Here is a 21,635-nt window from a genome sequence, read left to right as displayed (position 1 = left end):
TGTAGGCTAATTGCGATGTGCATTTTACTTGATGAATTGGAATGTACAGTTTATGGGATGGCTGTAGCCTATGGCACGCACAACATGTTAGTCAATAGTTGGCTCCAGTGAGACGCACTGACTTTTGGATGGGGTGTTGGGCCTGGAATTATAAATACCTTTGTGGACGTAATAAATATGCTGATTGTTAGTATTAGAGAATGCAAATCCTTCGGAGCCATCCGTCCTAGGCTGGCTGGGCTGTGCTTGGCTGGGGCTGCATATATGCACGACTTGAATGTGAGGTTGGGCTGGTCCTAGTCGTGTGGACATGGTCAATAATCTGCAACGGCCCGTGCACAGACCTTTGAATGGCAGGTGCTGAAAGCACAGTATCTCTAATGAAAATGCCATACTGAACAGCACGCAACCAACATATAAGCAACGATTTACCCAAATCTAGGCCATATAATTTCACTGTTATTCCACAATGTGCAAAGTATATTCCCATTGTTTGTAAGTAATGTAATGCAATGCGGTGTTTCAATTATCACATCATCCCTTAAAGTGTGTGTGTGTGTGTGTGTGTGTGTGTGTGTGTGTGTGTGTGTGTGTGTGTGTGTGTGTGTGTGTGTGTGTGTGTGTGTGTGTGTGTGTGTGTGTGTGTGTGTGTGTGTGTGTGTGTGTGTGTGTGTGTGTGTGTGTGTGTGTGTGTGTGTGTGTGTGTGTGTGTGTGTGTGTGTGTGTGTGTGTAATCCCAGCCTCTATTGCAAAATAACATGCACTTGATCGGTTATTTGATTTGCCTCATGGCAAGTATCCAGAAGGAGCCAAGATACCATCACTGGAGGCGCCGAATGCAGTAAGCTCCATTAACACAGAAGCAAGGCGCCCATGAGAGGAAAAGGGATTAGCACCCACACGTTGGCCCAGCATGATGCTATCTGCAGTGATTTCACTCATACCGATAACTTCGCATATCGATTTTGGCCATCTTGCTGCCTATCGAAATCTAATTGCTACGTTCAACAACTTTTTACTGTTCTGTGGCACCCAGTGAAATCATAGCTGAACCTTAAGTCGCTTATCAAACACATGTGACTTGGGAAAATGTTTTGCAGTATGTGTTTGGCATGTTCATTCATGACAGGAGCAGTTCTTTTTTTAGAATGCCTTTATTTAGAATATTTACAATGGATTTATAAAAATATATAATTAAAGCTTTTGCAGTTATTTTACAATTCATCACTTTGTTCACATCGTTGAGTTTGTATGCAGAAACCAGATTTGAAACCTATCAAGAAAATATTATGTTTTGTGTATACAGGATACAGTTCAATTGTCAATGCGACCCCTTATTTAGACTATATCAAAATGAAAAATCAATGACAGACATTATTCCATTTAAATCCTGTATTTTACAGAAATATACATGAAGTAGGTTATTTCAATGAAAATATGACAAAACCACCAACCGCCACCTCCACTACATGAGGACATTAGTCCTCATAAGTTTACATTCGTAAAGCCACATATCGACTGTAGGTCATCTATGGTTGGCTACATTTGTATGCATATGCGTCAGGCTATAAGGGCACATTCAATATTTAACACTTTGGCAAACAAATCATGAATAGTGCTTCCACTTACTGTTTGAATTCTTGAAATGCATTCAATTAGGTAAGGCAGGGTCTGCAGCTCGTTACATAGGCCAATTGTAATTTATAAGTCCTCGGTTTGCGGCACGAGCTCCCTGGTTTAAGAGGATGAGGTAGGGAGATTGAGTCCGTGTACACTGCTCAACGCCTCGTGCTGCTGCTGCTTGCTTAGTGGACTGGTGGGCTTTCTGTCTCCTGCAGAACATAAACAGAAGACGTTTGCATAGCACACAAGCAATTACTCTATACTTCAGCAAAACTCAGAAAGAATGGCAATATTTATTAAAAAACGAAATAGTTTTCTCTTAGGCCTATATCCTACCTACCTGAAAGTAAGACGACACCATGCATGCCACATTTAAATACAAAATAGGTTATAAATAATGATTATAATAATCATATTTATAATAGTCAATGTTAGGCTATAAGGCTATTCATTTGACATCATATTTTAATTATCCATACATTATGGATTATTATTATTATTATGGCAATTATTATTTTCCTTTTTAACCTTCACATGACATTTACATTTTAGGCCTCCATTTTTCATTAATTTACTGACAACATTTATCGCAAGCTGCAATTTAACCTTCAAATTCCGTCTTCTCGGGTTCACACCTCGATTCATTCGAATTTATCCATGCATAGGCATCATTTTCGTCAACGTCATATCATCTGTAAATGTAGGCTAATAACAAACTTTTTATAACACTTTGATTAACTTCATAAATTAATTTGAAATTAAAATATAAATATAAAAATGACAGGTAAACGTTTTAATCGAAGCATAACTAGAATACCTGTATAAGGGCCGAGATCATTCAACCGAGATCACTTATTTCAAGGACATATTTAGGCCTATCTCAGCCTAAAATATTTCGTATTTATCTGACATCGATATATATTCACTATAGGTCCGCGCCATCAAGGATATTGTAGCTACATCAATATTTTAGGCTGCTACAATTTCGAGACCCAAATGTAGTCCTACACTGCTTTTACACTAATAGCCTAGTTTTGAGTCTCCCATTATTCGTACTCTATGATATATATTGAGAGGCTTGACAGTAACATAACTTAATTTCCACAATTAGACATCTGCTGTTAGATTAATCGTAGCCTTATAAACGTGTGTGTGTATGTGTGTGTGTGTGTGTGTGTGTGTGGTGGTGGGGGGGGGGGTATAGGCTATATAAAGAAAAGAAAAATAAGACAATATTAACTTAATTTGTATTTTACACTCTGTTATTGAATTTAAAATAACGATAATTTTCCGTAGATTAAGGACAATTTAAGGGAAACGAGTCAGCTGCCAGTGGTTTTCAAATTACGCTAAAACTACGTTATTGCAGTTGTGATCAGAACCGAACACTATCAAACAAGATATCGCCTACCTTCTCGCGATGGATGTTTGAACGCCATTGAAGAGTGTACGTCTCCCGCGTGCATCGTCATGCCGCTGCTTGGGAGGGACAAACTCGAGTTCTGGGACTGCCAATGGTGTCCAGGGGTCACATAGCTACCTGGCCCACTATAAACGCCATACTGGTTCGAAGATGAGTAGGAACAAGCTGGGACATAACTGGATAATGTTGATGAAGGCTGCAACAAAAAAATACAAACAAAGGCAGAAAATGTCAGACTTAGGTTTCCCAGAACGAAACATTTCACATCTATGACCTACCCTAAGTGTGTAGGCCTATATATACATTCAACCCAATTTATATTAATCTGCTTTGAAAAATGCTGGAGGAAACCTTACAAAAAAAATGGGGGGGGGGGGGGATTGAAACAACTTCAGAATAACAATATTTTATTTAACAGACTAATCCCTTTCAATACACACTATATTATACTTCGAGTCCAGTCTCTCTGTAGATACAGGACGCAGCTAGTCTTCTGCATTCATAGGAGTCCCTGTTGTCTTTACCTGTGCATATTTTATGTCCGCATCAATGACTGATTTGTCAATTCCGTTGACTGCATGAGCAGAGGGAAACGTCGCTCTGTTGACACTACTCCAGTCCTCCATTTTCGGTGGATATCCCTCTGCTCCAGCAATAGCTGATTAGGAAACAGCAGATTGCACTTTTCAATGTCGGATCAAAATGTTTCTGATCTATTGTTGATCAGTTAGGCATTTTCATCACCAGGACTATCGAATGATCCAATAGAAACACAGTAGCCTAGCCTTAGTGACTGAAATAGTAAACGGGACCTAAATGACATGTTCTACTTAATATTGTGCGTTATATCGGCAATATTTCTTAAAATGCTGTCAAAACAATATGTTTTCAAAAGAAGAATAGTGTGCCAAATTGTGCGAATCCAAGCAGGGCCTGTTGTTTTTGTTTCTGAATCCAGAACTTTATATAGGGTTGGTCTGGAATCTATAGAAAATGGGATAAATGCAACAAGGCTATCTATCACACGTTCATATCAAGCGGAAATTGTCAGTGTCACATAAAATGATATATTATTATATCACGTCGTTCTAAAGAATGTGTCACAACTATGCCCTTTCATGCTAGGCTACTTGCTAAATTAATTCGTTTATTTGATGGCAGAACTGCAGCCATGCCGTGGCTAACAATCAATCTGGGGCCTCGAGGCAACACATCTCTAAAAACATGACGAGTAGGACCTTATATTGACCTTAGGTCCCACGGGGAACGAGGAGGCTTTAATAAGTATCCTAGCCTAAGCAAGGTGTTTGCCTACAGGCACGAGTGAGTAGACCTACAGAGTAAGTTGTTTTCCTTGTGAGGCACCAAACCAAGGCCTAAAAAGATGTATAGGGCACATTTCCTCCCTGATGAACTAACGTCAAAACAGGATGTATAAATCAATTCATCATAGAATGAGTAATAAACTGAACAGCACGTCAAATAGCTCGAACCTGTGACCCCAAATGTACTTGGATAATTATTGGAAAATGGGTTACAACTGTGTGTGCATGGTGCCATTCAGATCAGCACGCAATCATTTGTCTGGAAAGTACATTCAATATTACACACCTTGATGATCCATGAAGGCCCTGATACCCAGAATGTTGGTGACAGTGTGTGCTGATGGCCAGGCCCTTGATATGCTTACATGCCCGGCCGTCACGGGTACTCCGGGACCGCTGCCCATTTTGCCATTGGGTGACATAGCGTTGGGGTATGAATAGGGGTATATGTGGTTGTAAGAGAGGCCGGCCTGTGTGGGGGCTTGCTTGCTGCTCTCATACTGGTTCGGCTGGGAAAGATTTCCAATCTTGTTCCGTAAAATCCTGCTGATGGAGCTTACTGAGGGCACGTTGTATTTGTCACAAACTCCGTCTGCGAGAAGCCTGTCCCGGATCTCCCAGGCAAAGATCCCCGGGTCACCTAGTTTGTAATCCCTTATGTTCTTCACCACATTCGGTGTAGTAACCCGTGGTTTGCTCCCCCCGATGGCACCGGGTAAAATAGAACCCGTTTCATTGTATCGTGCTAGTATCTTGCTCACACAGCCATGAGAGACACGAAGTTGCCTACTGATATCGCAGGGTCTGATTCCAAGCTGGGCCAATTCCACTATCCGTAGTCGTATGGCGTTGGGCAGCGGTCGTCCATTGACGAATACACCACCCAACTGATTCACCTCCCCATAGGTTTGCTCTGCAGGGAATGAAGATACATGGACATATTCAACTGTCACGAAAAGCAGACAAAACTATTTTCATGCTCTCCATACTTACAGTAAATTTAACCATGGACAATGCGTGCTAATGCAAGTTATTATTACTATTCACAGCATGAAGATATATTTAACTTACTTTATATTTAACTTACCTTGGATCTGAGAGATACTTTAAGAAACTTTTTAAGTTTTATGTAAATTAATTGCATCCTTTACATTAACTATCCATTTAATCAACCATTGAATATCAACTCCCAGATTATTAATTTTTTCACATTAGCATATCTTTCCATTCGTTCTGGAGAGGGATGTGTCTGTCCACTTTACCTACACCCCGAAATAAACTTTTTGGTTCTTTCTGACGTTATGCAGGCGTGTTAAGCACGGTTATGCTTCCATAAGCTTTCTTTCACTGAAGCATGCAAATGTTAACGCAAGCTTACCCATTTGCCTGTGGTTCGAGATGCTTTGAAATAGTTGCCCCTCAATGGCTGAATGCGGTGGTTCTCCCTTCTGCACGAAGGAAGCAAAAAGTTAAAGAACAAATGGGACTTCTAAAAAGTCTCCTCACGATGTTCTTTCCACTCTTCTGTCACAGTGCTTTGAGAGAAACTACTCGGTACAATGGCACTGAAGTGATCTTAATCCGATAAAGGCAAATTTGAGTTATACCGGAGGCTGAAGTTTGCTGGGATTCATTTGACGCGTCCCTCCACGTCAATTTTACCAGTTACGTTGGAGCTCTGGTATGATTTCATTGGCCGTCCTGACTGTGGAAAGGCTGTTACACACATGCACCATCCGGTTTGCTCAATTCAACCTCTGGGTGTTTTACATAGGGGGAAGTGTCTGAGGGAAAACGTTTATCAAACATGATGCATTGGTAGGTTAAATAGAAAAGATGGAGTGACTATTCAAAACCATGGAAGAGATTATTTCAAATGAGGTGAGCTTGTGCTTTTGGATGGACTTCAAATAGGCACTTCCACTAATGTTAATTGTGTTTATAATAGTTTGTGAGTGACACTTGGCAATATAGCATGCAGTGAAACCTATATATTTTGATCAGAGCACCATTAGAATCGCATCCACCCCCCTAAAAAATTACACATATTCTGTTATAAACCTGTTATAGGTGTGGACGAAATGTATTAGCACATGTAAAGGCTCGTGCGTAAAGTGCAATTGCAAAGAATATTGGTATGGGATAGAAATTATATATTTCTATGACGTTTGATTTACAAAAACATTTACTAAGCCTTGTTTATTATTTTCATAAAAACATCATGTTTCAGAATCGTTTAAATCCATCAACGTTGATACATTTCCATACCATCCATTTCCCAACGCCATTTTGATTAGAAATATATGTATTTTTAACCAGGCAAGTAAGTAAAGAACAATTTATTGTTTTCAATAACGGCCTTGGAAGAGTGGGTTAACTGCCTTGTTCATGGGCAGAACGACAGATTAGTGTTTTTTACCTTGTCAGCTCAGGGAATCGATCTTGCATCCTTTCGGTTACTAGTCCAACGCTCTAACCACTAGGCTAAATCCCGCCTCGATGTTTTTATATTGTAATGCCCACTATTATGTTATTACAATTGTCTTTAATTACTAATATGTTTTCCAGTATGCTTTACAATGCCATCATACGTTAATTAACATGTGTTTTTTTTTTGGCATTGAGGGCACAAACTGACCGCCCGTGCGTCACACCTGGGAGCTGAGCTGAAGCCCATGATTTGATCCGCGAGCCATTAGACGCCAGAACGAGCAGACCATGGGCTAATAGAATAGTGTCACATGAAGTTTCGATTACAAGCCAGACCAAGGGACTCACTAACTGGTGAGCCCTATTTTTTACACCTCCATCCTTAGCATCAAACATGCTATAGGACCCATGTAATCAATACCTTTGTGTCTTGTAATGCTCCCAGACTATAGGGTATTGACTGAATTCCAGAGCCTAGCATTATCACAGCATGTTCTCTGTGTTTCCTGTGGAAGTTAAAAAAGTATCGTTTATAAGCTTGCAAAAGGTCTGTAGTAAAAGTTAACAGTCGTCCCAACCGTAACAAGGTGCAGTGTCACTATCCCCTCTTTCTTGGCCAGTTCACTACAGGTCTTAAAGGGATCGAGACACATGGAAAACATCAGGTTGGGTCACCACAGCAACTTTGGATGGAGGCGAAATAAGAGGAGAGGGCGATCGCTCATTATGGTACAGTTGCTGTGAGTTAGTGTGATATTGATGCTCACTGCTCTCCAGGTTGTCTGCTAGCAATAGGAAATCAAACATAATGTATACAATGCTATATTGAATGTTTCTCAATGAAATTAGCATCATTTATTGACTATCTTGATAAAGTGATATGCGACAGAACTACATTAGGTCTATCTATCTGTTGTTTATCTTCTTGACAGGCTTTTGTTTGGATTCTGTGGAATTCTGTTGAAAACTATTTTAGAAATCCATAGGACTGCTCAACAGAAACTCATCCCTCATCTGGAAAGAATAGGAATTACACCTCGCATGCAGTCATCTAGTTTTAACAGATTCCAACATACTGCCATAACTGTGCAGATTATTTGGCTAAGAGGACCACTGGAACACCAACATGTCGTGATGTGTCAGGTATAAATGCATGTTTCAAATATATTTTTCAGAAACTTTTTTGAAAACAACTACAACGTGAAATAGTTTAAGTTTAAATACGAGCTGTATTTGAATGTATTGCGAGTAAATTTGTACTTTGGAGGCACGGTAAAACTGGTAGGCCTATCTGGTATAGAGCTGATTCAGCCGCTTACTAAATCTGCAGAGCAAATTACAAATCAATGGGTCGACTTTCATCAATTACAAAATTACAAAGTATATTTATTTTCTTTCGAGTTTTGCATTGTGTCTTTATAAAGGCATGTTTGAGAAGATAATCGTTTAAACGTCTGCACTTTGACGCTAAAAATATGAAACATTTCTGTTGCTAACAGGCAATATTATATAATGTCAACAAGCTAATTAAACTGTTATCCATAGCTTTTAAAATTAATGAATACTTACTTATTTATTACTATTAGCACCGTTAGATATTTGGTCAAGTAGGTTTACATGCATTTGTTTTTTATTAATCTTCCTTTTTCTTCAGGAAAATTCAGAAACAGTGCAACATGTATAGTGTGATTATAAGCAATAGGCTAGATGGCATTTCAATAACATATGATTTACATTTGATTATTTCTGTAGCCTATAACTTGTTGAACATTTTTGAGTTTGTGCTTTCGTCAATCAAAGGCCAATTACGTATAATATTTTAATTATCTCTGTAGAGAAAGGTATATGCAAAACGAATCTTCGACATTGTTGAATATTTGCGTACTAGATACATAAGCACCAATGATCAATTGAAAAGGATAATTATGACTTTTATAAAGGGACTGGGGAGTAATATTATTTTAGGCTGTACGATTGTGTCAGTAAAATGTAGTGACAGATACACTGTGTATCTGCTCGCTAGCCTATTGCGCAATAGTTTTAACACTTTCAATATTGCATTATGTACATAAAGGCCCTCAAAATTGACTGAAGTCTTTCTAGGTCTATGGAGTCTTTTTTTGTGCATGTTCCTGATTAAAAAAGTGCATAAATACATGTCTGGGAGAAGAATGACCTGCTGGTGAAGTAGGAAGGTCGTGTTCAACTGTGGCGCTGCAAAAGTCACGTGACAAAACCAAACAAACAGTTATGAAGTTCCCTAAATGCCCGTTGTGAATCGATTAACATTTGCATGAATTAAATGTAGTTTTTGTAACGGTTGAAAGATATTATCACTTTCTAACATACTTGAAATAGAATATATTTTAGATAACGAATCAGCCCAAAACATCTCTTGTCTCTCATGTTTGATTTCCAGGAGTTAGATGTGTCTCAGTTCAATCTGTATGCATCATTTCAACCATTAACGACTGGCATCACGCCAACAAAAATATGAACTGACACCAAAAGGTTATGCTTTACCATTACTAGTTTGATCGAATAGTTTCTCAAAAGTTGGTGTTTCTGTATGGGCTATATCCTCGTCTCGAGCGCCTCAAACTAGCACATTCTCCAGTTGCGGTAGCGGCTGGAGAAAGGCCAGCATGCGCGCGGACCTGGGTCCCAACAGGTGTCCACCTCTTGTCTCATGTCACCTCTGTGGTTACAACCCATGACGCAGGAGGCTGGTATGCGCTTACTTTAGTTTGGCACACACATCACCACCGCATCACTGGATGTGTTGCAAGGAAGCTGTCGTTTTCGGCAAACTGGCGGTTTCGTCACTGTATATGTAGGGCCTATGGGTAGTGTTCTCAATGCCTTGTGCATTAAACGCCGTGCACACATCAGGGTTATAAGTATGTTTAGCTGAAGCGGAGACCTTTGTAACCTTTAGTTGTGTCTTGTGAACACTGCAGGCTAATTATATTTCACACGTTGCTGTAGGTATTCACAATCGTCTTAAATGACATCATATAGCCTTGTATTAGGCTTTAGGTCTTACGGTAGTCCGGTATTTAACTACTTAGGCCTATTCTCGCTGACAGCCCATATTCTGAGCGCATATGCTGCTCAATAGATAAGCCCATGCGTAATAAACGATAATGCATAGTTGTTTTACCGATCACCCCCTCCACGGTTTACTACTAAAGAAAAACACCGCGATGCACCAGCAATTCTGAATAAACCCGTCTGATTCCTCAATTTTATTTTATTTTTCGATTTTGCATGACATTTCGATTTTGCATGACATTTCGATTTTGCAGCTAGCCCACTTACATTTGGTTAAGTTGCCTTTTCGATTATATTTCGTTTAGAAATCGTTCCAAAAGTTGCCTATTTCAACGATTGATCATCGAAATAATATTTGGCCATTAAAAGAAATCAACCATTTCTTGCTATGGTTTACTGTCAACACATGCCTCATCTCCCCGTGAATTGATACATTGTTTTAAAATGTTTATTCATAGTTTTCAATGATAGAGAGATGCAAACACATTTGGGTGGATATCCGTCGCTTGTTTTAACTTGCATTTGAATACGGTTGAAGATTGCAGGTGCACAGACCCAGTCCTTCAGTATTGATTGATCTTTGTATCAAGTGACGTTGAGGAATCCTCTCTTCAAGTGTGCATGATCTTATCCGTGAATGATGGACTTCTTAGATGTTTAGTTTTCATATAGCGGAGGCTAGTTCATACCTTAAATAAATACATTTTCTTTCTTCTTTAGTGAAATTACTGGCCATTATTCCCAGTGGAATAGACGAAACATATGCAAATCGACTGTTTAATAATGAATTGCACTTACCCACAACTTAATTCACTATAGCTTATCGGGCATTTTAGGTTAGCAATATTACATATTAGCCTAATACCAACTTCTCCATTGCATTGTGCCTTTTTGAAATTTACATTTTATTTATTTGTATGCGCGTGTGTGTGTGTGACCTGGAGGCACGTGAGTATTATTTCTGTGTGTGTGTGTGTGTGTGTGTGTGTGTGTGTGTGTGTGTGTGTGTGTGTGTGTGTGTGTGTGTGTGTGTGTGTGTGTGTTTGTGTGTGTGTGTGTGTGTGTGTGTGTGATATTTATATCAATTATATTTTTCATATAATAGGATGCTCGATTTAAATGAACTGTTAATAGCATGATACACATTTTGAACTTTCCATATGAATTATTAGCGGAAAAATCGTCCCCATGCATTTGGCCTTCAGACGAAAAGGCAGATGTATATGATATACAGTACTGTCTATTAGTTAAGGTTTCAAATGGCCCTTTCTACTTGATGGGCCATGGTGTTTTATTGAAGACCTCCGGTTTTGATTTCGTGTTTGTGAGTTTTGTGATCTCATACCTCAGTATGGAAAGCGTTAGACAGGGTCCACAATGAGTGCATCTAGCGCACTTGGATCGACATGGGCCAGAGTGTAAAACTGGGTGTACTAAAATTCAATTTCAATAAGGCCACAAGTATTCTGTTCGGAATCTGCCCTGAGAGCAAGGTATCCTGTGCATGGAACACATCAATAAAGGATCTCTGTTGCCTTTTCGTGCAGTTTAGAGACTCCTCCCATGCCTTTATCTCCTCGTTGGCTTGAATTTGTATGGGACCTATATGGTTCATGAGTATGACTATATTCATAGATACACATAATAATCATACTCTTTTATTTCTATTAATCCCATCTTTTAAAACATCCATACAAATGAAGCCTGTCTTTATGATTGGGGAAATACCATGTCCTTCCCTTGTCAGGTTTTGAGTAAGCACTGTGATGCACAGTAGGCCCTCATCCTCTCACAGTGTTTGCCAGTACTCCTTTCCCCTCATATCTGATCCAGAGGTGATGTGTAGTTTCCCTTGTGCTGCTAACGCTGGTGGGTGCAGACCTATTAGAGGAGGGTTGGAAGGCAGGGAGCAGCACAGGGATTTTATGGCCCAGAGACCCACTCTAGGCTGCAGTACACGCCTAATGAGAGTGTGCAGTGCCATGTGAGACATGCCAGCTTTTATCCGGTTCAGTAATTGCTTGTGACCTTTTCGAAACACGTCCCGTGTGCAGAGGGGAGTCTAATTGTTACATGGGGAGTGAGCCTTGTCTAGCCGTGTAGGAATATGCATCCCTTTTGATTCTAGGCTGTATGTGCAGCAATCCAAAAACCCACTCAGGCAAATACATTAGATTTGTACAGTACTCCTCCATCTCAGAAACCAAGCTTTTATACAGAGAAAAACAAACATATTTTGTCCCCAAATAAATATGCTTCGCAATGTAGCACAGCTGGGCTTGCAAGTGAACTCATTTGGATTTCATTTGTTAAATGTGTATTATCTGTACTGTGGAGTGTAAAAACAAGAATGAATGGCTGTGGACTAAAATGGCTCCACTTCATGATGTATTTCCTTTACAGGAATTAATGGACATTGTTGGCAGAGATGGCTGGTAAGTGCTGGATATTTGTGCGTTTGTGTGTGTGTGTGTGCATGTGTTTGTGAGTGTGTGTCCTATGGCACCAATAAGAGACCAGCTATTTGTCACATGCACTGAATACAACAGGTGTAGACCTTAGAGTGAAATGCTTACTTACAAGCCCTTAGCCAACAACAGTTTTAAGAAAAACAACTGTTAAGAAAGTATTTACAAAAAAATCTGAAGTAAAACAACAACAAAAAACATAACAAATTTAAATAAAACGTAAAAATAACTAATAATTAAAGATAAACAATAAAAGAACAGTAGTGAGCTTATAAACAGGTGTCAATGTGTGGGGAGCACAGGTTAGTTGAGGTAATGCTTCATTGTTTATATTCTATATTGTTGGCTGCACTTGAAATCCATAGCATGCTACATTGTTTATATTCTAAAGTGTTGGCTGCACTTGAAATCCATGACAGTGTTGCTAAATATTGGGGACAAATCTGGCTTTCATTAAGCATGGAAATATATCAAGGAAAATATAAAATAGGTCATTTTTAAATTTATTGTGCAGTGATCCAATATAATGTCGTCAGAAAATATGAACAGGGTGATTGTTAACATTCCCAGTTTGATCTCTGTCTATTTAGACTTGTTGCCCCCCCCCCTCCCACCACCCTACACACTACTCTCACGTACCCATCAGCGAAGCATATCTGGTAAACACAACCATAAACCAGCGCTTTTCATTACTCACAGATAGTTGAGTCCCACAATGCATTCACTGCTTTAATAGATGAAGGCTTACTGTAATACACGCAAGGAGAGGCATATCTGGAGAGAATGGAACAGTGTCCCCTACAAAGATAAAAACACAGTAATCAGTGACCACAAATTCAATTTGTCCATATGGAAATATTATCTTAGAGGATCATAATGAGACACGCCTGTGTGTAACATCTAACGTAGGGGTTAACCAAGACAAAGATACATCATCCTCTCTCAAACCTCATCTAGCATGAAACTAATTAGCAATAACGGAATGCAAAAACTGCAAAGACGTGAAAGGGATCACACAGATACAGTGTGTATGAATGCAATGGCTGAGGGATGATGGTCAGATTGTTGAATCAGGTAGTGTGTGTTTTTTTAAACAAGTAATGTGAATGAAGATAATCATAATGTTTGCCCTTTTTGTGTTTCTCCTGATTATTAGATGACCTGGACAGACTGCATTCGAATACTACCTCTACTAGAACTGCCTCTACATATGAGATAGACAAGACGAGACCAGAGCATGGGCTATCAAAAGATGATGAAGGCCTCCGAAATTATAAACTGACATAGTTTCATGGGTTTGTGTTGCAAAAGTTCAGGAATTCATTGGAAACACTCAATATGAAGTGATCACATACTCATGTATTCCTTTAATAATATTTTGGCTTTGTGTGATTCTGTGACTAAATCTATTCTGTATTCTTGATTAAGTCTTCTATTAAGCTTAATTTGGCTACATCAGTGTATTGTTTATAAGGCATGTTACCCAGATATTAATCCTAATTGGATCAATGCAATTGTTTTAATTGGCTTGATAATGTTTGCATATGACCTTGTAGAGCCTTCTTAGGTATTTGTGTTGTAATGTTTCTACTACAGGTTTTATAATCTGTGACGCCGTTGGCATTCCATTGTTGGTTTTTGGCAGTGTGGCATGCCTGGGTTTGAGTGGTGTTCTCTTGGTCTGCTATCAATTTACTGGAACACTTAAAACTCCAAAGAAGGCTACTGACTCATGTTTGGTCTACTTGGATATCTTCCCATGATATGGAACAATTCTGGATTCCATACTGTAGATGTATTATTGCATTGACTTCTTTTCTTTTTACTTTATAAATATGTGACACCTTATAGTATACTATGGACTGTTCTCTATGCTACAGCATGGCTAGTGTTTATTATCTATCTATCCTGTTGCCGAGACACTTTATCCCTACCAATTTGTACATACAGTGCATTCAGAAAGTATTCAAACCACTTGACCTTTTCGACATTTTGTTACGTTATAGCCTTACATGCAGACCAGACGGGACACGTCGCATGCGCGAGCGTCGCAAAATACATTTTGAATTATTGCACCCACGCTGCTCGCATGCCAACTAGTGTCTGCGATGCCAAGGGCTAAAATAGAAGTCATTCCTATTTCTGACGCAGATCGCGCTGAAAGTCCTGCCTCTCCCATCTCCTCATTGGTTTATAGAAGCAGCTACCCACGTGCCATCTCCTCATTGGTTATACCCACGTGGGTGATTGAAAGACTAACTGTTTTGCCGGTCATTGTGGTAATACTGTGAAGTTTAGATGCCAATCACCATATAAGTTCAAAGATGAAAAAGCCAGGAAGGAGGAGAGATGACTAGAAACGATTTGGTCGGCAGTTTTATGTGTGGATTAATTGGCGGAGTAGAGGAGCTTGTGCATTTCAGGTAAAATAACAACTCAATGTTTATATCCCAGGACAAATTAGCTAGCAACAGCAAGCTAGCTAAATAGGACGAAATAGGTAGCAAGTGCAAGTTAACTAGTTAAATTGCCATACATGTTTAATGCTTTTCGACCTGTCCCCAAATGAATGTCATTGGTTCAGAGTTTGTTTTGATATTTTAACCTGCGTGACGTGATCACGTTTGGTGTAGGGGGACAAAATAAATGTATGCCCGATGGCGCATGCGCGCAGCCAGTTTGGGTTCCGTGTTACTCTAAAATGGATTAAATCATTTTTTCCCCCATCATCAATCTACACAACATACCCCGTAATGACAAAGCAAAAACAGGTTTTTAGAAATATCACTTTTACATACAGTACCAGTCAAACGTTTGGACACACTTCCTCATTCAAGTTTTTCTTTATTTTTTACATTGTAGATAAATAGTGAAGAAATCAAAACTATGACATTACACATATGGAATCATGTAGTAACCAAAAAAGTGTTAAACAAATTAGATTCTTCAAAGTAGCAACCCTTTGCCTTGATGACAGCTTTGCACACTCTTGGCATTCTCTCAACCAGCTTCATGAGTTCATCACATGGAATGCATTTCAATTAACAGGTGTGCCTTGTTAAAAATGTATTTGTGTAATTTCTTTTCATCTTAATGCGTTTCAGCCAATCAGTTGTGTTGTGACAAGGTAGGGGTGGCATACAGAAGATAGCCCTAGTTGGTAAAAGACCAAGTACATATTATGGTAAGAACAGCTCAAATAAGCAAAGAGAAATGACAGTCCATCATTACTTTAAGACATGAAGGTCAGTCAACCTGGAAAATCATGTAGAAAACAATAAAATAAAGTAAATCCTGAAATGAGTAGGTGTGTCCAAACTTTTGAATGTTACTGTAAATATTCAGACCTTTACTCAGTACTACGTTGAAGCACCTTTGGCAGTGATTACAGCCTCAAATCTTCTTGGGTATGATGCTACAAGCTTGGCACACCTGTATTTAATGAGTTTCTCCCATTCTTCTCTGCAGATCCTCTCAAGCTCTATCAGGTTGGATGGGGAGTGTCGCTGCCAGCTATTTTCAGGTCTCTCCAGAGATGTTTGATCGAGTTCAAGCCCAGGCTGGGGCTGGGCCACTCAAGAATATTCAAAGACTTGCCCCGAAGCCACTGTGTGCTTAGGGTCATTGTCCTTTTGGAAGGTGAACTTTCACCCCAGTCTGAGGTCCTGAGCGATCTGGAGCAGTTTTTCATCAAGTTTCTCTCTGTACTTGGCTCCGTTCATCTGCCACCACCATGCTTCGCCGTAGGGATGGTGCCAGGTTTCCTCCAGATGTGACACTTGGCATTCAGGCCAAAGAGTTCAACCTTGGTTTCATTAGACCAGAGAATCTTGTAGAGTCTGGCCAATCTACCATAATGGCCTGATTGGTGGAGTGCTGCAGAGATGGTTGTCCTTCTGGAAGGTTCTCCCATCTCCACAGAGGGCTCTGTCAGAGTGACCATCGGGTTCTTGGTCACCTCCCTGATCAAGGCCCTTCTCCCCCTATTGCTCAGTTTGGCCGGGCGGCCGGCTCAAGGAAGAGTCTTGGTGGTTCCAAATCAAGTTGTAGAATCATCTGAAGGATGATCAAGAGAAACAGGATGCACCTGATCTCAATTTCGAGTCTCATAGCAAAGGGTCTGAATACTCATGTAATGAAGCTTATTTCCATTTTTTATTTTTAATACATTTGCAAACATTTCTACAAACCTGTTTTCGCTCGTCAGTATGGGGCATTGTGTGATTGATGAGGAAAAAAAAACATATTTAACCAATTTAAGAATAAGGCTGTAATGTAACAAAATGTGTAAAAGGGAAGGGGTCTGATAACTTTCCGAATGCACTGTATCTAAGCAATTTACCTCGTATCATTACTCATTATGTACTTTTTTTCCTCTGCATTGTGGGTAAGTTTCTCTACACCTTTTCTACATCTTTTCCTTATGAAGCATTTGACAATAAAATGTGATTTGTAGTATTGAAAAATTTGATAAGGACAAATATTATTGACCCCAGAGTTGTATAGTAACAACATTTTATTTTTAATTCATTGCACTTTTCCTCTGATGTTTTCATGTCAAGTATTTCTAGTATAATTTTACACAGCACAGGCTTGAAGGGACAGAAGCTTTGAAGTCATGCCCACCTATTTTATAACCTGCAACAACCATGGGTTGTGCTTTTTGAGAGCAACTCAGAGCATGGAGAATCCCCATTGAGCTGTACCCCTCAGATGTATAAGCTCAGAATATGTGTATATGTAGTGTTGCTTTTTCACCTCTGTTATGGTTAGTGTGTGCTGTCCTTGTTCATACAAGAATGCTGTGGCAGGGCCAGCCCAGAAAAGTGTGCTCTGGGACATTCAAGGCCTGCTATCGAGAGGCAGTGTGATATCATTTTCCGGCAAACCAGAAATCAAGGCCTTGGACAGACCTTTTCTATGTCAGGGATAGGGGTAGTGTATGTTTTCTGACAGTTGCTCCTTTCAAGATTAATGGGTTTATGAGAACCGTGTGTCTTCCTCCAAAAGCCAAGCTCAAAATCTGTCAGTGTTACCAGCAGCATAATAGTGAAGTCCTGACATTGGAATCCAAAAGACAGAGTGAGTTTTGATGTCACAACAGAGCAGAACATTGTCTCTATACTGTGTGTGTGCTCATGTGTGTATGTGTTTTAAAGACTTATGTTTGGTATAGCCATCTTGATTTTGTTATATTAAGGATGGAAAAAGCGAACCACTTTTGTTCCATGTGTTGACCTTCGTCTGTAACAACTTTAACAATAGGATTGATATCTGTAGGGATGGTAAATATATAGATTTTTAGCAATGTAGGTTCAGCATCTTTGAGTTGTTATATCATGCACTCCAAAATGAGAACAGTTGCATAAAACTTCAGGTTTGGTTTAAGTGTGGTTTAAGTTTCTCTAGGTGACTTTATCATTCTTGTTTACTCTTGAGATGAAGAGGAGAAGAGTAATTACAGTAAATTACAATCTGACCAAATAATTTATGTATGATTCATTTTTGAATATTGTTATCATGTACTTATACCACTGAATGCAACAGCATTTCACTTATCTGTAATTAGTTTCACATCATTGGATTTTATTTATTTTAAAGTAGAAAGCAGAAAAACACAAGCCCTTTTGATCTGGTGATCATGGACACAAGAGTGGTCTGAACCGTGGAGAGTCACCTTTAAATTGGTGGCTCAAGATGAGGACTAATCGTCTCCCGTACAGGCTTCAGGGCTGGATTCAATCCCAATATCACGGAAGATACACATTATAGCTGGATTGAAATTTAAAGGCAATGTTCCCACATTTGTGGAGACTGCATTCACATTAAATGCTACATATGTCGCCTCAATCGTAAATTACCTTTACATTTTCACGCAGATCGTTCACGATACTTCAGCGATACGGATTGAATCCAGCACTTAGTTGCTGTGGGTGGATGTGAAATCTAGGGTGATCAGGAGGCAAGGCACTGGCATCCAGGCAGCCTTGTTGTATCTGTGTGGACCTCAGTGAACCACTGCCAGACACCCATAAATACGTTCCCTTATTTCTAACATGGTGTGGATGCCAGTTGGTGCTAGAAGTGGGTTTGTTTTGGGTGTTCTCAATGTATTCCCGCCAGCGCCTCACTTCCACGTTTCTCATAAGAGAGCCACTGACTTCCTAAAATGCATATGTATTCATACTGGTAGTCGTCTGTCATTTCAGTGATTTGTTGAAAGCTGCATAAGTTAAGTCCAGTGTCTGTACAAAGGAGACCTGTTTGTCCAGACACACATGGATTAATCAACTAGACATCCCACATTCACAAAGTGTAGTGTCACATAAATGCAGAATCAACATGAATTTGAACCTCAACTATGTTCAGTAATCCTATCCCTGGGTATTCAAATCAGTATTGAATGTTGAACCAGCTGAATCTTACAGTCAGTTTAGAGTATTTAGAATTTACTACTCATTAAAAAAGTACTTTGCATTCTAGAAAATAACTCTTGAATAACACTTACTTTAACACTTAAACTTAAGTAACACTTGAACAATTGCAGAATCCAAATTAGATTTAATTTCATAGTATTTGAAATACAGTGCACACATGATTTAATAAGTCTTCTTTTAAACCTTCCAAAATGGGGGACCGTAGCTCACTCATACAAGTGGCGAAATGCCTGACATGTTTGCATAGAATAGGGACAGGCAGGACTACATCCAAGCCTGGACTTGCTGGCCAAGAAAAAACACAAACATACACACACACACCCAAACACACAAGTAGATGGAGGGTGCATACTGCAGAAATCACTACTTTAGAATTACAGATAGAGGATCTTAATTTGACACGTATTATCACATCAAAATAATCCTGCAGCAACAGGATATGAACGTTTAGTCCATAATGTTGCTTGATTGGTGGTTAGGATGTAAACTGGTCAAATTTAGGCTCCATGGAATGTGCAATACCAATATAAACATGTGCAGGTGTCACGTCCTGACCTTAGTTCATTTTTTATGTCTCTATTTTAGTTTGGTCAGGGCATGAGTTGGGGCTGGCATTCTATGTTTTGTGTTCTATGTTTTCTATCTCTATGTATTTGGCCTGGTATGGTTCCCAATCAGAGGCAGCTGGCAATCGTTGTCTCTGATCTGTTTTCCCATTTTTGAGTTGTGGTTGATTGTTTTCTGTTTTGTATGAGTACCTGACAGAACTGTTGCGTTTTGTTCTACTTTTGTTTCAGTGTTCCGGTTATAATAAACAACATGGACACTTACCACGCTGCGCATTGGTCCGATATTTCCTACTCTTCTTCAGAAAAGGAGAAGAATCGTTATAGAATCACCCACAACCAAAAAAGGACCAAACAGTGTGATAACCTGGAGCAGAGGGTTTTGGACTCCTGGACTTGGGAGGAGATACTGGAAGGCAAGGGACCCTGGGCACAGGCTGGGGAATATCGCCGCCCCAAGGAAGAGCTGGAGGCAGCGAAAGCTAAGCGGCGGTGATTTGAGGTAAGGCGTTTGAGGTAAGGCAGTGCAACAGGCACGAGAGGCAGCCCCCCCCAAAAAAAAATAATTTGGGGGCACACCGTGCTTACCGTGACGGGCGTCGTACTGGTCAGGCACCGTGTTATGCGGTCAAGCGCACGGTGTCTCCAGTGCGTGTTCATAGCCCGGTGCGCTACATCCCAGCCCCCCTTAAGTGCCATGTGAGAGTGGGCATCCAGCCAGGGCGTATTGTGCCGGCCCAGCGTGTTTGGTCTCCGGTATGCCGTTTCGGCCCATGGTGCATGCTGTGTCTCCGGGTCACTGGGAGGGTGCAGTGTGTCCTATGCCTGCGCTCCGCCTGTGCCGGGCGAATGTTGGTATTGAGCCTAAGGGAGAGGTGCGAGTGGTATGCACCAGATCTCCAGTGCTTACCCACTCTGGAGGGTCCGGGCTAAAGTGGTCATTCAGCCTGGAGGAGTGGTGCCAAGGCTGTGCACCAGAGCTCCAGTGCTCCCCCACAGCCCGGTCCATCCGGTGCCTCCTCCACGCACCAGGCCTCCTGTAGGTCTCCCCCTCCAGGTTCTCCCGTCTATCCGGAGCTGCCAGAGCCGCCGGTCAGTCAGGAGCTGCGAGAGTCGCCCTTCACTCCGGCGCCGCCGGAGTCGCCCTTCACTCCGGCGCTGCCAGAGTCTCCCGCCTGTCCGGCGCTGCCGGAGTCTCCCGTCTATTCGGGGCCCTCTGCAAGAATCCCCAGTCCGTGGTCGGCGGCGAGGTTTGCCGCTTCAAAGGCGCCACTTAAGTGGGCCAAGACTATGGTGGAGTGGGGTCCACGTCCCGCGCCAAAGCCACCACCGCGGACAGATGCCCACCCAGACCCTCCCCTATGGGTTTAGGTTTTGCGGCCGGAGTCCGCACCTTTGGGGGGGTGGGGGGGTACTGTCACGCCCTGACCTTAGTTCCTTTTTTATGTCTCTATTTTAGTTTGGTCAGGATGTGAGTTGGGGTGGGCATTCTATATTTTCTATCTCTATGTGTTTGGCCTGGTATGGTTCCCAATCAGAGGCAGCTGGCAATCGTTGTCTCTGCTTGAGAACCATACTTAGGTAGCCTGTTTTCCCATTTTTGAGTTGTGGGTGATTGTTTTCTGTTTTGTGTGAGTACCTGACAGAACTGTTGCGTTTTGTTCTACTTTTGTTTTTGTTTCAGTGTTCCGGTTATAATAAACAACATGGACACTTACCACGCTGCGCATTGGTCCGATATTTCCTACTCCTCTTCAGAAGAGGAGGAGAATCGTTACAGCAGGTTTTCAGTGAATATTTGTAAATCCCAAAGCTCATCTGCATTCCCTGCAGCTCAGGGACATTCAGTGACAACAGAGTGATCAAATTAAGATAATCTGTATGTGCTATAATTGAGTTGGGCCCTGCATTGAGTTAGCCCCTGCACAGTGCAATGTGATTAGAAATCCCCTTCTAAACATACAGCCACACACCCCCACTTTACTTTATCAGCAGTGAGAGGCTGTTCAGTTTACCTCATTGTGAAATGTCCAAAAGCAGAGCATATACAGTATGTCCTAATAGATGGACAGGGCAATAAGAGAATACCGGTGGGACATTTTTGAATGTTTGAAATGAGAAACAAACGAACTGCCATGATGCCTCTGTTGGCTGTATCAGTGAATGCTACGGGATAGAACAGATACGTCAGGAGAGGAGGTGCGCTGTAGCTGAAAGCACATGACAACCTGTATAACAAGAAGTTCTCTAGGTTTGCACACCTTCCCCAAACACATCCTAACCTTCAACTGCTGTACCAGGAGCCTGTT

The 21,635-nt window shown here is 40.7% G+C and overlaps 1 protein-coding gene and 1 long non-coding RNA gene across 5 annotated transcripts; one reads left to right on the top strand and one right to left on the bottom strand.

Annotated features, from left to right (window-relative positions):
• Window positions 1–1,144: 1,144 nt before the first annotated feature.
• On the bottom strand, window positions 1,145–5,991 carry LOC135525989 (paired box protein Pax-1-like). The gene is made up of 5 exons (XM_064953990.1): window positions 5,750–5,991; window positions 4,658–5,284; window positions 3,571–3,704; window positions 3,035–3,242; window positions 1,145–1,832 (listed from the first exon to the last, which is right to left on the bottom strand). The coding sequence occupies exons 1-5, from the start codon at window positions 5,751–5,753 to the stop codon at window positions 1,738–1,740; spliced, it is 1,068 nt and encodes a 355-aa protein (XP_064810062.1). The 5' UTR covers window positions 5,754–5,991; the 3' UTR covers window positions 1,145–1,737.
• A 119-nt stretch (window positions 5,992–6,110) lies between these two features.
• LOC135525990 (uncharacterized) lies at window positions 6,111–20,099 on the top strand. Of its 4 annotated transcripts, XR_010453229.1 has the most exons (7): window positions 6,111–6,252; window positions 6,997–7,155; window positions 7,422–7,530; window positions 7,734–7,944; window positions 12,259–12,290; window positions 13,480–13,618; window positions 15,792–20,099. It is a non-coding gene; the product is annotated as an uncharacterized LOC135525990 (long non-coding RNA). The 4 variants fall into 4 exon arrangements; XR_010453227.1 differs by having other exon boundaries at window positions 13,480–20,099; XR_010453228.1 differs by having other exon boundaries at window positions 7,422–7,541; window positions 13,480–20,099.
• Window positions 20,100–21,635: the final 1,536 nt, after the last annotated feature.

Source organism: Oncorhynchus masou, chromosome 32, assembly GCF_036934945.1.
Source record: "Oncorhynchus masou masou isolate Uvic2021 chromosome 32, UVic_Omas_1.1, whole genome shotgun sequence".
NCBI lineage: Eukaryota > Metazoa > Chordata > Actinopteri > Salmoniformes > Salmonidae > Oncorhynchus > Oncorhynchus masou.
Note: the sequence above shows the minus strand (reverse complement) of the source record. Positions and strands in the feature narration are given on the sequence as shown.